Source organism: Melopsittacus undulatus, chromosome 3 (genome assembly GCF_012275295.1).
Source record: "Melopsittacus undulatus isolate bMelUnd1 chromosome 3, bMelUnd1.mat.Z, whole genome shotgun sequence".
NCBI lineage: Eukaryota > Metazoa > Chordata > Aves > Psittaciformes > Psittaculidae > Melopsittacus > Melopsittacus undulatus.
In genome coordinates this window covers 116,616,902-116,632,099 of record NC_047529.1, presented here as the reverse complement: position 1 = coordinate 116,632,099, position 15,198 = coordinate 116,616,902, and the positions used below count along the sequence as shown (strand labels likewise).

At 47.1% G+C, this 15,198-nt stretch overlaps 1 protein-coding gene across 1 annotated transcript in view; it reads right to left on the bottom strand.

The window, feature by feature from the left end:
• KCNH1 (potassium voltage-gated channel subfamily H member 1) overlaps positions 1–9,196 on the bottom strand; it is a 162,451-nt gene extending 153,255 nt beyond the window's left edge. Inside the window, exon 1 of the mRNA XM_034060831.1 lies at positions 9,124–9,196. Within this exon, the coding sequence (XP_033916722.1) occupies positions 9,124–9,196 (73 nt within the window). The remainder of the gene's footprint in view (positions 1–9,123) is intronic.
• Between the last annotated feature and the right edge of the window lie 6,002 nt (positions 9,197–15,198).

Sequence of the window (15,198 nt, the reverse complement as noted above, 5' to 3'; positions counted from 1 at the left end):
CATTCAATTGCATTGACGTCCCTGACAGCGTGCTGCTTGAAGACAGCTCATCATCTGTTAAACAACTGCTCCTAACATAAGAAAACACTAAATAGCATCCACTGAGGCTAATGCTGCCTCTCCATCTGCAGGGACACAGGGTCCCAGAGGCCAGCAAACAGCTGGGGCTTTGTTGCACAACAAGCACGAGGGATGCTCTAGTGACCTCCTTGAGCATCACAGGGAAGAGCCTCTTGGGGACTCACAACTGGGTCAGCAAGGCCAGGAAAGGAACTGGTCAGAGGAGGACCATGAAGAAAGCCACTGTTAAGTTCAGAGACATGTGATAACTGCAGTACTCAAACTGGTCAGTAACTGGAGGCACCTCTGAAAGGACTCAAAGGACTCCCTCACCAGGAAATCCATCCCTATCACAGTGCCAGTTGGGTTAGTGGTATTGCCTTGCCCAAGGAGAAGCTGTAAGCATCACTGGCCCTTCCCATCAGCTCCAAGGAGAACTGAGCTAGATGGGCTCATACAAAAGACCTTGCACTGCATTTGGCACAGTCTGAGCAAGGCCATTGGGAGGAACAGAAACATACAGAAGCACAGCACAGAGCACATGGCACTGCAGAAACCCAAGTAAGAACTGCTGCACCCCAAGAGCAGCACAACCACTTGCATGTGTAGGGTGGGCTTCTGTGATGAGCATCAGTGGCTTTATGAAATGCCTCACTTCATATGTGCACCTTCCACAAGTGAGTTCTGCTCACCGCAGTGTATCCTCATGTCAGCCTTTACACACTCAAACATCAGAACCGCTTTGGATTATCACTTTAAATGAGACACAGCTGCTTTAAGGCAACAAGAACCTCCCAGAAATGAAAGGATGGATTTTGCTCAGTCACTGAAACCAATACTTTCCTCCACTGACAGAATACACCATCACAGAACAATCACAGAGTGCCTTTCGAGCAACAGGGATCCTTTAACAACAGCGACAGCAAGTCTCTAGAGCACGTCCCTGCACTGAAATTACCCTGTCTACTGCGTCTTGTTATTAGATAGACTATTTAGTGTTAAACCAAAACTGCCCATTAGCTCAAACCCTAAAATGCCTGAGGAGAAGCAGCAGCTCACAGACACATATCTCATCAGGACTGGCTGACTGAGGAGACATCACCTCCTTGCAAGGGCATGGAGCAAGCTCCTGAAGGGCTGCCTCCATACCACTGCACATACACATCCATAGCATCCCAGCCCCTCCTGCTTCCCTGGCCCCAATTCCAGGACACAGTGGTGAAGGGCAGAGAGCAGCATGCTGCCTGACACATCCCCACACTACCACCTGCACAAAGCACACAGGGGTGACCAAGAGCAACCCTCTGCTTGTTGAGCTGCAGCACAGACCTTCTAACCAAGGCTGGTGCCCACTATGCTTTCAGATACATACATGGGTCTGTCAAAGCTCCCACAGGTGTGCTCAGCTTGGCCCAGTGCACAAATGTAATCTGAATATATACACATTTTCCCCACAGTCATCACACAAACACACAACTCAAAAGATCTGCTCCTAATGTATTCCCCTCTTAGTGAAAGGAGAATAAATCTGCACATCCTTAGCATTAAAACTGTACGTCCTTAAGATCGAGACCGAATTATTATAAGCTGTATCCTCACTCAAATACAAAACAATGTATTGTAAGACCCTACAGATATGTTCCTTGGGACTTACATGGTAGAAATACCTGCTCCTCACCACCAGCCTCCAACAGAACAGGAACTGCCCTTCTCATTCCAGACCACAGCCTCCATCACACTGGGTGAGGACATAACCCTGGTTATTCACACCAGCATGTCTTTGTATCACGTCTCAAGCTCCTCCATGGATCTTCAGTGCAGCAAACCTAGACCTCTAGCACTACAAAGCACAAACCACTACTACAGCAGAAACAAGTGCTTAGTAAATGGGTTTCTTACCCCAGCTGTGGTCACTGGGGTTAGGAGTGGGGGATACAGCCTCCTTAGCTGGGCATATAGCACCAGAGGTGCCTTATGAGCACCTCTGCAGTATAAGAAACATGAAGTAACTACAGGGTATGAGAAACATGAGGTAGGCAAAAACCTTGTGCAACTGCCATATGATTAAAGAGGCAGTTAAGTACAAGGGACAGATCAGTTTATAACCAGTTCTGGTATTTACAAACTTGTAACTGCATCACAAGCATCATTTGGATACAGGGGGGAAAAGAGATGGTTTCATTTCTGGTAAGGAACACAATGCATGGAAATAGCCTGTTGTTTCTAAGTAGGCCTGTCAACATTGCTACAGTCACATAGTTCATGTCATGCCTTTCCTTTAGCGCTTTGCAGAGGCCAGGTATGTATGAATTATTGCTCATGGTTAATCTTAGCTTTGGAAACAAACAGAAGCAGTTAGTCACACTGATTACGTTGCTCAAATGTAGCTCCCGAGATCAAAATATGGCCCTAAACCAGTACAATAAGTCAAACTGAATTTCAAGTACCCATTCAATCCTTTCTTTGCATATATGGGATTCAAGGCTCACACTTAGGGGAGGGAAGGCAGCAACCAAGTTTTCACCCTAACAGAAGTGCTGTAACTGCATTCAAAGCAAGCACAGAGCTGCTCAAAGGACTGAAAGTCTATTTGCATGGTAGAATAAAAGTAATACGACAAGATCCTGCTCTTCCACCCACATTCTCCTGTAAAAGTCAGTGTTACACAGATACCACATCCACCGAGTAGCTCCTTGTACTCACTCCTAGTGCACCAATGTTTAAATATCCCATTGAACAATCTGATTTCTCTATAATGATATAACAGCCTCAAAATTGTACATCCTTAATATAGAGACCAAACTATTAAGCTGTAGGCTCACCCTAACAGGAAACAATGCGTTACAAACCCCCATTGACAGGTTCATTTGGGCTGACATGCTTTACCAGAGTTCTATGTAACTATTCATCTTGCAGAAGCAAAACTGGGTTTCAAAGCTCCTCAGCTGCTCCAGAACGATCTCAAGCCACTAACTGCAGGCACTTCTTGCTGTACTCGAACCTGACTTACACTGACATGTGTACTCTAGTGCACAGAGCAAGTACAGGCTGAAAAGAGCTATTCAAATACGTATTTCATCATACCACAAATAACAAAAGAGACACCAACCACAACAACAACTTGCAGTGACTCAGTTTGAATCATTACAGAACATGAATGTTAATTTCAGGCAGCAGTATGGATAGAAACCACTGGTGCCATCCCAACCTTTGGTACTTGCATTGTTAGAGCAAGCATCTCACAGCAGGCCCCTGCCACGAGAGGAGTGTGAACTGATCCCTCCAACACGAGGAGCTGGAAAAGCTTCAGAATTAGCTGCATTTTCTTCAAGGCAAAACAAATTAGTGCCCAATGGAACAAGAAGAGCTGAACTGAAAGCGCACTGAAGCTGTCTCATGTACTTTATGCATAGCGTCATTCTTGGTCTCCCCCTGAAGCACTGCCTATGCTGACAGATTGCTTTTTAAGGGGAAATTCAGGCAAACGTGACGTTAGCATGAGATAATTCAGAGACATTAGACTGTTCATCAGCTGTAAGAGTCACACAGTGCATCGTTCTTAATGAAAACCCTGTTGAGCAGTGAGGCTTCACCATGTAACTGCTCAGCTTCCCCCTCCCATCTGATCCTAAAAAGCATGGTTTACTTGCATTGATGACATGGGTCTTCCCCCCGTTTCAAGAAGCCATTTGATTTACTGATGATAGCTACAGCCATCAAAAGCCTTAAAAGCACTTGACAAGACCTAACTCCCTATTCACTTTTAGCCGTGTGAGATATGAAAATGCATTAACAAATTCTCCAATGAATGGGTTTCATTAAGATTTGTTTTACAGTCTTGTTCTAGGATTTAATGCAGAACTGGATTGATACAATGAATGATCACAGCAGAGCTTGAGCTTTCAGAACATTAATTTTCAAGCACATTATCCATCATCTCTGTGTTGTACTCTTTATTTTACTCGCTATCTATGAAAGTCATTTTAAGGGAATCAGGTCACACATTCAGAAATGCATAAAGATGCACACACAAAATGAGAAGCTTCTGGCCTAGTAAAAGCCAGCAAAAAACCCTTTTCTATTCAACTCCAGCAGTAATGACCCCAAAAAAGGAGTTAACAGCAAGAAGATACTTTGATGTACTCATCAATTGTATAAAGGCATCTCCATAGTTAACTCAGAAAAGGAAGATTGGGAAGAAACAAAATCCTTTCCTTTGTTCCAGTCTCAATCTGGGAATATGACCTTAACACAGCACCTACAAGTTGCCTCCTTGTGGTCTTTGAAGCTCTGCTGCTTTCAGGGCTAAATGCCTTGTTTTAATCAGTGCCAACACTTACCCTCATGCATCTACTCAGCCAAAAGTGATTTTACCAGCACCTAATAACCTGGGTCTTTGCCTGATCAGACAGAACCAGGGTACAGGCTTAGGTTCAACCAATGGATGCCAGATTTGTGGAGGATAACATCTGCTTTGCCTTGCATAGAGCAAGCCCTAGTACCAGCAAGAGAAGTAGCTGTCTCCAGCTAAAGGCACTCTATGCTATAGCTCCATCTTACTACTGATCCAGCAGTTTTCCATGCACTCTTGACAAGCTGGGACTCTGGCAAAGAGTCTTTGATGCAGGGGAAGAGAAGCATGCGACAGCCCAGACCCCCTCTATTCCATTACTTTGGGGGGGTTTGTGCTGGAGTTAACCCACTGAAGTCCAGAGGGTGGATGGGACTGGCAGCATGGAACAGACCTGCAGACCTGCTACAGCATTCCAAGTCAGCCCATTGGGAGCTTGAGGAACTAGGATAGCTTAACCCAGACACTGCACCCCATCAGGAACACCTCAGTATGGCTCTTCCCTGGGCACAGTCAGCTTTGTCCTCTCTAGTCACTCAAATGCATTTCCCCATGCAGGAGAACCTCACTAGATCACACTGTGATTTACCTGCAGCACAAGGATTCTGAGCTGATCCTCTGCCAATAATGAATGTCACCCAGTGTCTCATGAAGATTCATTGGAAATGATGGAAACCTACGAGCTTTGATAGAATGTGTGTGGTTTCTTGAACAGGAAACAGAACAGTATATCCCACCCAAACCATGCTTGCTAATGTCAACAACAGTCCTGTTCCCAGTAGAAAACACACTTTGTTGATGACTAAAGCTATCTACCAAAAGTATTGCAGTAGTATGAGGCAACCCAGCGATGCTCAGGACCTGCCCACCCTTGGCACAGCACATTCAAAGGAGAGCTTGTCGTGTTCATACACGTTCTTTGCCCATGTACAATCATGGAATAGTTTGGGATGGAAGAGACTTTAAAGCTCATCCAGCTCCAACCCCTGCCACAGACAGGGACTCCTTCCACTGGAGCAGCTGCTCCAAGCCCCTGTGTCCAACCTGGCCTTGAGCACTGCCACTGTCAGCTCCCTCCGTGTCTCCCTTTAGCTGAACACAAAAGCAGCTTTTCACCTTCAGAGCTGTTTATAATAAAGCTTATTTCTCCTCTAGGTCTGAGGCAATGGTACAAGGTTAGCGTGCCCATGCTGGAGAATGTTTATTGCGCTGGGACTTTATAGTCTCCAATGCAATGCAATAAACCATGGAAATGCCTGTTATTCTCAGGACTTGGGTCCAAAGGTGCTTTTTCTTACTCTCTACAGGGAACTCGCTCCATTCTCCATCAAAGGGTGCAGGTTTGCTTTCATACCTGATGCCTCTTCACTGTGTTCCCAGGACATTTAGCAGGAGCAGAACTAAATTCACACAAGCCTTATGCCCTCTAACCTCCCCTTCTTCCAACCTCCTTGTTCATACCACAAATCAGAGAGGCATCTGTAACTTCCAATGCAATTCCAACAGCACATGAACACAGGGCTTGCCTTTGCCATCCTTACACATGCACAATTCCATGTACCTCAGTGAGGATTCTGACCAAGGGCTGCAGAATCCAGCTGCCATTTACAAACACTGACAGGTAATTTGGGCCTCCAGGTACTGATAGAGCATTGGAATAGCACAAAGAATCCATATTCTCTGGAATACACTGCACCATTTGAACCAGACGCCTTGGCCACCAACCAGGATTGTAACTGTGACAGTGCTTGTATGCTGTGGGTGTATTACATTACCCAAGGAAAACATTAACATCACATTAGCAGTAACCATCAGGGGCTGGTGATTCTTTATGCACTGCACTGCTTTACAGCACAGGGCTCATTTTCTGTCCCACTGGGGGTTCTGGGCTTTAAATATTTCAATGCTTCAAACAAATCTTTGTCAACCAAGCACTACGTGTAACACTGAATCTTCCAGCCCTACATGGCCAGTATAGAAACACAGCTTTTAAACATGAACTACACGACAAGCAGGATTGCTGTGTCCCTTGTTTCAAAGAGCCTTAAGTTCACACTTCATCCCAAAGGTCTTCTTGTGATATCACAGGGAAAAGATGAGGTCCACAGGTGTAGGCAGATGACACCTAATACATGCTTTCCTGTGTGTGCTATCATAACTCACCCCATCCCAGGGTGGGCTGAGAAGTTCTCAGTTCCTTCTTTACTCCACAGTGTGGCACAGGAATACTGCACTGCTTCCAACCCTGGCACAGCTCTTCTGGCTGGCATTTAGTGCATAGAACCATCCAGGTTGGAAAAGACCTTTAAGATCATCAGCTCCCACTGTTCCCCAGCCCTGCCAAGGCCACCACTAACCCATGGCACTGAGGCCTCGTCTGCACAGTGTGAACACCTCCAGCATGAGAACCTGTCCCAGTTGGTTTGCTAAGAAGCAGCTCTCCTCCCTAGTAACTCTAAATAACATGATTCAAACCAAGAGTTTGGGGCAAGCCTTACTGCAGATGGTGTGACAGAAACCTGAGCAGAACACTAACCCTAAGGGAAAGCCCCTGAGTTTACATACCAGTGTACACTGCTATTACCTTTAACCATTGAGCGTGCACCAGCTTCCCAGACACACACCTAGTATGAAGGGCTGTCCGAGGAATTCCTCATTAACATATTGGTGTATAATTACTGCTGTCCTCAGAGCAGCGCTTCCAAAAGCACTTGCATGCCAATCACTATGATGCTACTATACAGCCTTTGAGTTAACACAGCTGCCCCAGATGATAACATATGATCATGTCTACCTCAGCTCACCTGAATGTGGGTGCGTGCCCTATACAGGGACCTTTAAGTGAAGCACTTCTTCAGTACCTATTTCTGTTCAATGACCAAACTCCTTCCCCTTTCCAAGGGAACTCTCCCCAAATTAGGAACATTCCTGTACCTGTATCAACACAGTACCTGTATCAACACAGTACCTGTTGGCACTCCTTAACTTGCTTGCAGGTGCCAGCAAATACAGCTTGACAACAAGCCCGAGGTTTATGTGGCAAATCCCAAATAGCCTAAACAGTTTCATTGCGGGTCCCAGTGCTGCCCAGTCAACCGAAACCAAGAAAGGGGAGCCAAACCTCAACCTTTATGGGCCCATTTAAGCACTCATCCTGTGGCCATCCCAAAGGCCAAGGAGGCACACCAAGGTGAGACAGGCAACAAGGAACCGGCATGTGTCCATGCTGCCAGCAGAGGAAGGAGACACTCCTTGTGTGCTGACAGACACCGGGGTTAGAGGAGGCTGTGTCTGTCCCACGTTAGGACTGATTCATACCACGTCCATCTGTGACAGCATCACATTGACAGCAAAGCTGGATGGGGTCCAGCAGACACTAGAAGGCACATCACAGAAGCAATGGGCTCCTAGACCTGAGTCACTTCCCTAAGCTCCTCCTAACACATCTGAACCGTGCAGGCTTGATCTAAAACTTGTATTGATCACAGCCCGCAGGACTGGGGGAGCACTGGAAATGGAGTGCTGTCATCTTACCTCTGCTGTCTAGCACCACGCTCTGCTATGACACCTTCCTAATAACGGGGGAAGAGGAAGAGGCAGAGCACAGCTTCTGCTGCATGATTCCCCAGCACACCCCCCAAACCTCAACTCATTTATTGCATGGAGCACTGAAAGTCCAAAGAGAAAACTGGGTTTTAATGAAGGAAATAATCTACAAAGTGAAGCCAGTTGTGCAGAGAGCCTCGGGTAACTGGTGTGGGCTGATGAGAGCAGCAGCCTGCAGGGGATGAAGTGTAAGGGGTCGTTCGGTAGAAGACAGGGTAAGATTCACCGGAGGAACAGCAACTATCTGCTCAGGAATGCATCTTCTGACCCCTTCCCTTCTACAGGGAAGTTGCAGAGAGGAGCAACTTAATGCAAGAGCCCCATGATTTGGTGTCAAAGCACGGTCCTAGCATAGGGCATGTCTCCAATCATACTTCAATTCAAAGAGCACACAGCTGAAAATCGTTCTTTGGATAATTCGAGTTCTCAGCTCTTTGCCTTAGCATAATAGAGTGACTCTGGTTGTAGTTAATTAACTCGTGTTCAACCGGAGCTCGATCCTGTACGTTCCCAATCGCACCACAAGTTCTTAACCCCTCCAGTAACCCCCTGAAGTCAACAGAAGCACCAGAAAGGACAGAACTTGGGCTCGGAGCTTTAAAAACCAAAGCACACGTTCGGTTTTAACGAACCCACACTGCTCGCACAGTCACCCGCTCACTGAGGCGCAGCTTTGGTAAGTCCCTAAGTGACAGAATCTGGGTAACATTAACACGTATGTGCATCAATTGTGAAACCCGAGGCATCCTCCACTCCAGCTCTCCGAGACAGACCCGACTGCGCTGCGAGGAACAACCGACCAGCCGCGGCTCTGCCCGCAGCCCTCCCAACGGCAAAGCCCCCCTCGCTCAGTACCAACCCTGCCGGTCCCCCGGCCCGGATCTCCCTTCCCAGAGCCCATCTTGGATCCCGCAGCCTCCCCCCCGAGCCCGGAGCCCCCCAGAGCCGGACCAGGCACCGGCGCTGCCCCAGCCCCGCGGTGCGGGCGCACCTGCAGCCGGACGGCGCTGCTGGACCACGGGGGCACCGGCTCCGGGTGCGGCGCTCCGGGATGCGCGGACCCCCCCCCCCCCATCCCCGGTACCCCCGAGGCCCCCGGCGCTCACCGTTGGACCTGCGCACGATGTTCTCCAGGAAGGTGTTCTGCGGCGCCACGAGCCCCCTCCGCCCGCCGGCCATAGCGGCGGTGCCGAGGCTCCGTTCAGGGCCGTGCTGCGCCGCTGCCCCTGCGCCTCATGGCCCCGCCGGGACCGGCTGGGCTGTGCGGCACCGGCCCCGCGCCGCCTCCCGCGCACCGCACTGTACCGCCCCCTGCCGGCCGCCGCCGGGCCGCACCGCCGGTGCCACAGCGCCACCCTCCGGCCGCGGCGCACAGCGGCGCTCGCGTAGGGGGCCCGGCCGAGCTCAGCCCCCCCCCCGGTACCGGTCCCGGCCGCAGCGCCTCGGGGCGGCGGAGCCCTCGATACCAGCCCTGAACGGCTGAGGCACCGGAGCGCTTCAGAACCCTTCCGACCTGCGGCAGCAGCTGCCGGCCGCCGAAGGGCGGAGGCTCCGCTCCCAGCCCCGGCAGGTGTTTCCCACCCTCCTTGATGATTCCCTTTGGAAGGACATCGGGATTATGTGGCCCACCTGATGAACAGCGACAGGAGCGATAAACTACTTAAACATAACCTCTAACAGGCCTTAAAGTCGTTGAAATACTTGATTTAGGATCAAACAACTTTGTTCTTTTCCCCTTACTGATCAATGAGTGGAAAACACATCTTGTTGACACACAGGCAGGTTCTCTGGCTAGTGCTGGCATTCACCCCCTGCAATGCCTCAGCACAGCCACACGCACCCCCTGATCCAGCCCCACACCCTGGGCTGCCACCGTGATGTACATAATGCCATGAACTCCCGTTTTGCTGCTGCCATCCTCCTCCAAGTCCCAGCCTGTTCACAGTGTCAGCAGGCCCTGTGAGACTGCACATCAGTCTTACCATACCTCAAGGGATACTTTAAGGAGCTGGATGAGCTTTAAGGTCCCTTCCAACCCAGACCAGGCTGGGATACTGTGACTCCTAAAGTACCAGCATGGCCCAGCCCTGCTGCAGGGCACACCTGAAGCAGCTGTGCCATGGAAGCAGCTTTTAAACCAGTCATGAACTTCATATCAGCCAGACCCAGATTTGCTACCAGAGACAGGGGAGGAGAAAAAAGTCAAGCACCAGAAGTTGCAAAAAAGCCACCAAATCCCCTGAAATGCTGTTGGACTTTGGAAAATCCCATGGAACCATTTATTTGCATCTTGACACATGTAAACCTGCCCCCAGCAGCTGCACAAAGAGCCCTGGTTATGTAGTTCCTGCTGGCTTCACCAGTACAGGCCAAACCTGAGGAGAGCTTAAACACTGCCCATTTCCCCAGTAACACTGGAACCTTTGACACACACTTGCACAACCATAAGGGCCAGATTCTGATAAATGTGGGATCTGGAAGACTGTTCCTCTAAGCCACTGTGCCAGAGAGCAAGATACACGCATGAGATCCTCACTTCTGCCCAGCTCTGCAGGAATAGCTGTGACTCGGGAGCAGCTGGCACACAGCACATGAACTTTAAAGCCTTTAGAGAAGGTTTTACCCTGAATCAGCAAGTACACACAAGCAGGAGCAAAGGGACACAGGACAAGGAAGAAAACCTGTATGTTTTCAGCATCAAGCTTCATCCTACAAGCTCTGCATCAAAAGTAAGATTTTAGCTAGGCTCAGGTTCACATCTAACCTGAAACACCACAAATGAACTAAGGCTTATAGCAAAAGGAAGATTCCTCCTTTACCTTCTACCTCCTCCAGGCTTTGTCTGCACTGCAGAACACAGCTCCTGCTGGTGATGGGAACTTGTCTTCATTGCTGCATAGAGACACTGCAAAAGGGGTTCAGTGGGACCAGCCTGAATTTTATACTGGTTTCCTTGCAATTACTAGTACATTTTACAGCTGAAACGAAGCTGGAAGCAAAGCCCCACTTAAAGCACACACATTTACTTCATTATTAGATGATTACCCCTCTCCAGCTATTGGACAGGACTTATTACATAACACTTCCACCTGAAGCCAATACAAAAGGTCATGGTTTGCTCTGGAGGCCACTCAGCTGTATTTAACATGCTGCCCTTTCAGCCTGTTGTTTTGTCCTGAAAAGGGCCTTAGAGGGTAGGACTTGTAGCAGCACCTGGTAAGTGACCATCCTGCTGCAGAGCCTTAAGCTCCACCATCACTCTGAGCAGCAGGTGCTGCTGCAGAAAGGACACATTTGCCTTCATCTGAGCTGTATTTGCCACCCCCTTTGAATTGAAACCCAGCCTGAAAAGAAACCCAGGGCTGGTGGTGAGTGAGGACAGGCAGCTGAGACACCCCCTTTCTGGCAGCAGCCCATATTTACACCACCCCATTTACTAACATGCCTGCAATTCCCAGTGTTGATACACACACACACTGAAAACTCTGTCATCAGTAAAAGCATTCCATCCAGGCACCAGTTTGTGGGAATGTCACTGAACCCCATAGTATCCATGCAATAAAACTGCTGGAACAGGACAGAGCTGCTTGCTTTCATCTCACAAGGTTCACTCCTGAAGATACTCCTGCAAAGTCCTTTAACACTTCCTGTTCCTCATGCAGTGTGTCCAGGTGAGATGTGTGAGGTGCTGGAAGAGATTACAAGAAAGCTTTTCCTAAAACAGTGTCCTAAGTTGCCTGGTCTTTACAGCTAATACAAACCTCCTTCTTCTGCGGATGCTCACATCACCAGCCCTTGTACAGATTCCCAAATGCAGGAAGGGTTGTCTGTAAGGCTCCTCTTGCCTCCTCTGCTGCCTTTCAGCCTGACTATTCTATGATTCTATGAAAATAAAACCCACTAGTTGGTAGGAGAACAGATTACAGAAGGTAGTGCACAAGTCACTCTGCCCATACAGACACGAGGCAAAATATAAGGAAACCCTGAATTCAAACTAAAATGAGAAACAATCTTATATTTTTACATTGAAATCAATAAAGCAGTTACTATTCCAGAAATTCTCACACCCCACAGTTTGCAGACAAAAGCCCCCATCTAAGGACACACACACACATGAATACTTAGTTGTTTGTTATTAACAGCATTTTTTATCTTAGGGGGAAAGCAATGAGAAACAAAAGTCACTCCTTAAATCTGAGACTAACAAGTACACATGTCCATCTAAAGGAAAGACTTTGGGAAAACACCTGCACATCCTACTGGAACTGTCCAGTTTATTCCTACTCCTCATTCTAACCAAAGTGCCACAGCCTTTGGCAAAGCTCAGCCTGAGGTTCCCTAAAGGTCCAATTGTTTCTGCAGTCTAACATTGAGTGAACCTCCTAACTCACACAAATCCCAGCTGCACAGCACTCTGCAGCCCTAAGGACTGAGGAATGTTACTGCTCCTGAATTGCCATGACAAGTTAGTCCAAAAACCCCAACAAAACTGAAATCTCACAACCAAAGCAACAGACTTCTAGTGTTCTGATGTGTAAACAAATATGGAAAAATAACTATAAAATCCTATGTTCCACATGGAGAGGGGAGATCTCAAAATAAAACTGATAAGAGAGTACACAGCCAGTCTTTTATTTATACATTAGCATCTGGAGTGTGAGCTAACAGGGAAGAACTGGTTCTTCTTACAGCAGCTCAGAAGGGCAAAGAGAAACTCTCCCTCTTTGGACAGCATGTCCCACTGTGATTAGGGCTTCAACTCCTACCACCATCCTCCTCACTGCAGGTGCCCCTATGTAAGCCTCTTGGCTCAGCCCTGCCCTGTTCCTGGTCTCTCCCAGTCTAGGAGCAGAGGCAGTGACCCACTACGGGGCTGTTACTGAGACAAGAACGTCTGGTTCCAGGTCTGGCAGGGGTTTTGTTAACATTCTTACTTGGGTTGGCTTCATTTTGTCTGTCTGGGTCAGTACAAACCAAGGCAAAATGAAGCAACTCAGGCACAACTTGCTTGAACTTTAACAGAACTCAGGGGCCCCACTATGAAATTGTAATAACTGTTTTTATTTGCATGCCCTGCCCACAATAAAACTGGAAACCCATTGCTCAGGGTGACAGCTTTCTGTTAAGCAGCAAGAAGCACGTCAGGCTGTGTTACTGCATTGTAACTGACTGCATTTTCATCACTCAAACTGTGGTCCAGGAGTGCCCAAATTAACAATACAAAAAAGCCACTTTCAATCCTACTTTCTCATAACATCCTATACAAAGAATAAACCCAAACCCTTGTTATTTTAGGCCCCCTTCAGAAAAATAACATGTTTTGCTAGCTACCTTCCATCTCCTTTTTCCTTACTTTGACCCTAAAACATCCCTTTGCAACCACTGCCCTTGATCTAAACTATGTGATTAGCTTTCTCAGCAAACCTTGTGTTCTACTACACAACAGCTTCCAAGAAAGTAATAATATAAAGAAGAATTCCTAACTAATAAGGAGTTAGACTCCCCAGATTATAATACATAGCCTAAACTCTGTGGTTCAATTTAAAAAGCAATCTTCTAAACTTCATTGCTTGTTCTCTGGAAAGCAGCATCCTGTCAGGCTGACAGGGGTAAAGGCACTGCTAGTGCCTCCTTTACAGTAGCCTCTTCAAGAAACATGCCTCAGAAAGTAGTTAATGTAAAGCAATACTTAGTAAGTAAGTTTCTTGCACAGGACTTGTATGTCAAAGCTTCTGGCTTACAAGGGCTCAGAATTCCTGTTTTGGAGTTATGTATTTTATTAGGTTCTCTTACCCCTTAACTTTACTGACCATATCTGTTCTTTGTAATATTTCAGTTTTAGAAGGTTTGTAGACAGAAAACAACTCCTTTCCCAAAATAACCCATACAACAGGAAAAGGAAAAAAGGAGAAAAGGAAAAAAAAGAATGTAAATCAAATTCTTCTCACTTCATTGCAGTTTCATCAAGTTTCACCTGATCACTTATTTCCCACTTACCGATCTTCCTGTTGACTTGTTTACTTGCAACATTTGCTTTCCATGCAGACAGAGCTCTGCTGGGCTCCCTGACAGTGGCCGGGGTACACAGAAGTAGCCAAACACCTCAGAAGCACAAGTCTGGAAAGAAAGAAACCCAACCAACCACCCAACCAACCAAAAGGAACCCTCTTTGAAGCTAGCTTAGCACCACCATTTTTATTAAGTTTCAAATCTAAATGTAGTGATTCCCAATTCTCCCATTCTAACTAATCTCTTGCTGTTACCTCCTGCAGATGCACTTAGAAAAATTCCTAATTTTCTAAGCTTGATCATATCTTTATAGTATTTTTCCATGGCCTTTATCAGCACTGGCCTCATATTTCTCCTAAAGCCTGATGGGCTGTTGCTTTCTGGATACCTGCTGTGGTTTGGGGTTTTTTAATACCTTTCCTAATTTTGGTCAAGTTTTTTACAGTATATTCAGCTTAGGCACTGCCAGGTACAGTGTTCGTAAGGAGCTCACATTTGATAGATGTTCGGTCATAAATACAGATGCTCTATGAAATTCAAAGTATTTAAACAAATAGAGCAGGATTCCTTCCTGTGCTTCCATCGATGGTTAAGAAGCAAAGACTGCTACCAGGTAACTGATACAAAAACTTCTTGTGTGACACAATGCAGTGAAATATCAGGTCATTCCTTAGAAAAGATGCAGTGCAATATTCAAACCTACCTCCAGCTCCCTAACCAAAACACAGTGCATGGCACAACAGAAAGTGAAGTTAGGGAATCTGTGGGTAGAAGACATGCTTGTCAATAGGTGAACATTTATACACGAGGCACCCGCAGAAGCATCATCTATCAAAGATACCTTTGGCAGCTCTGCAGTAGCTGCAGGGAATGGATCTCCAGCAGTGGATTCAGAGCACAGCTCTGAAACCTGGGCCAACTCTTTGGCTTTTTAGAACAACACGTCTAACACAAACCGACCTCACAACAGGCTCCCAGGCTGTAACACATCTCAAGTTTTAATTAGGAAGACCCTTAAACCAAGGGTAAAAGCCACCTTCATTAAAAGAGATGTAATTTAGATCAAAGGTAGTGAACTGCATATGAGCAAGTAAAAACCTCGCCTCTAGCGTACATGCATTTAAAACATTGGCTGAGAGTGAATTTGAAGTGGGTATTTTTCTAAAACCCAA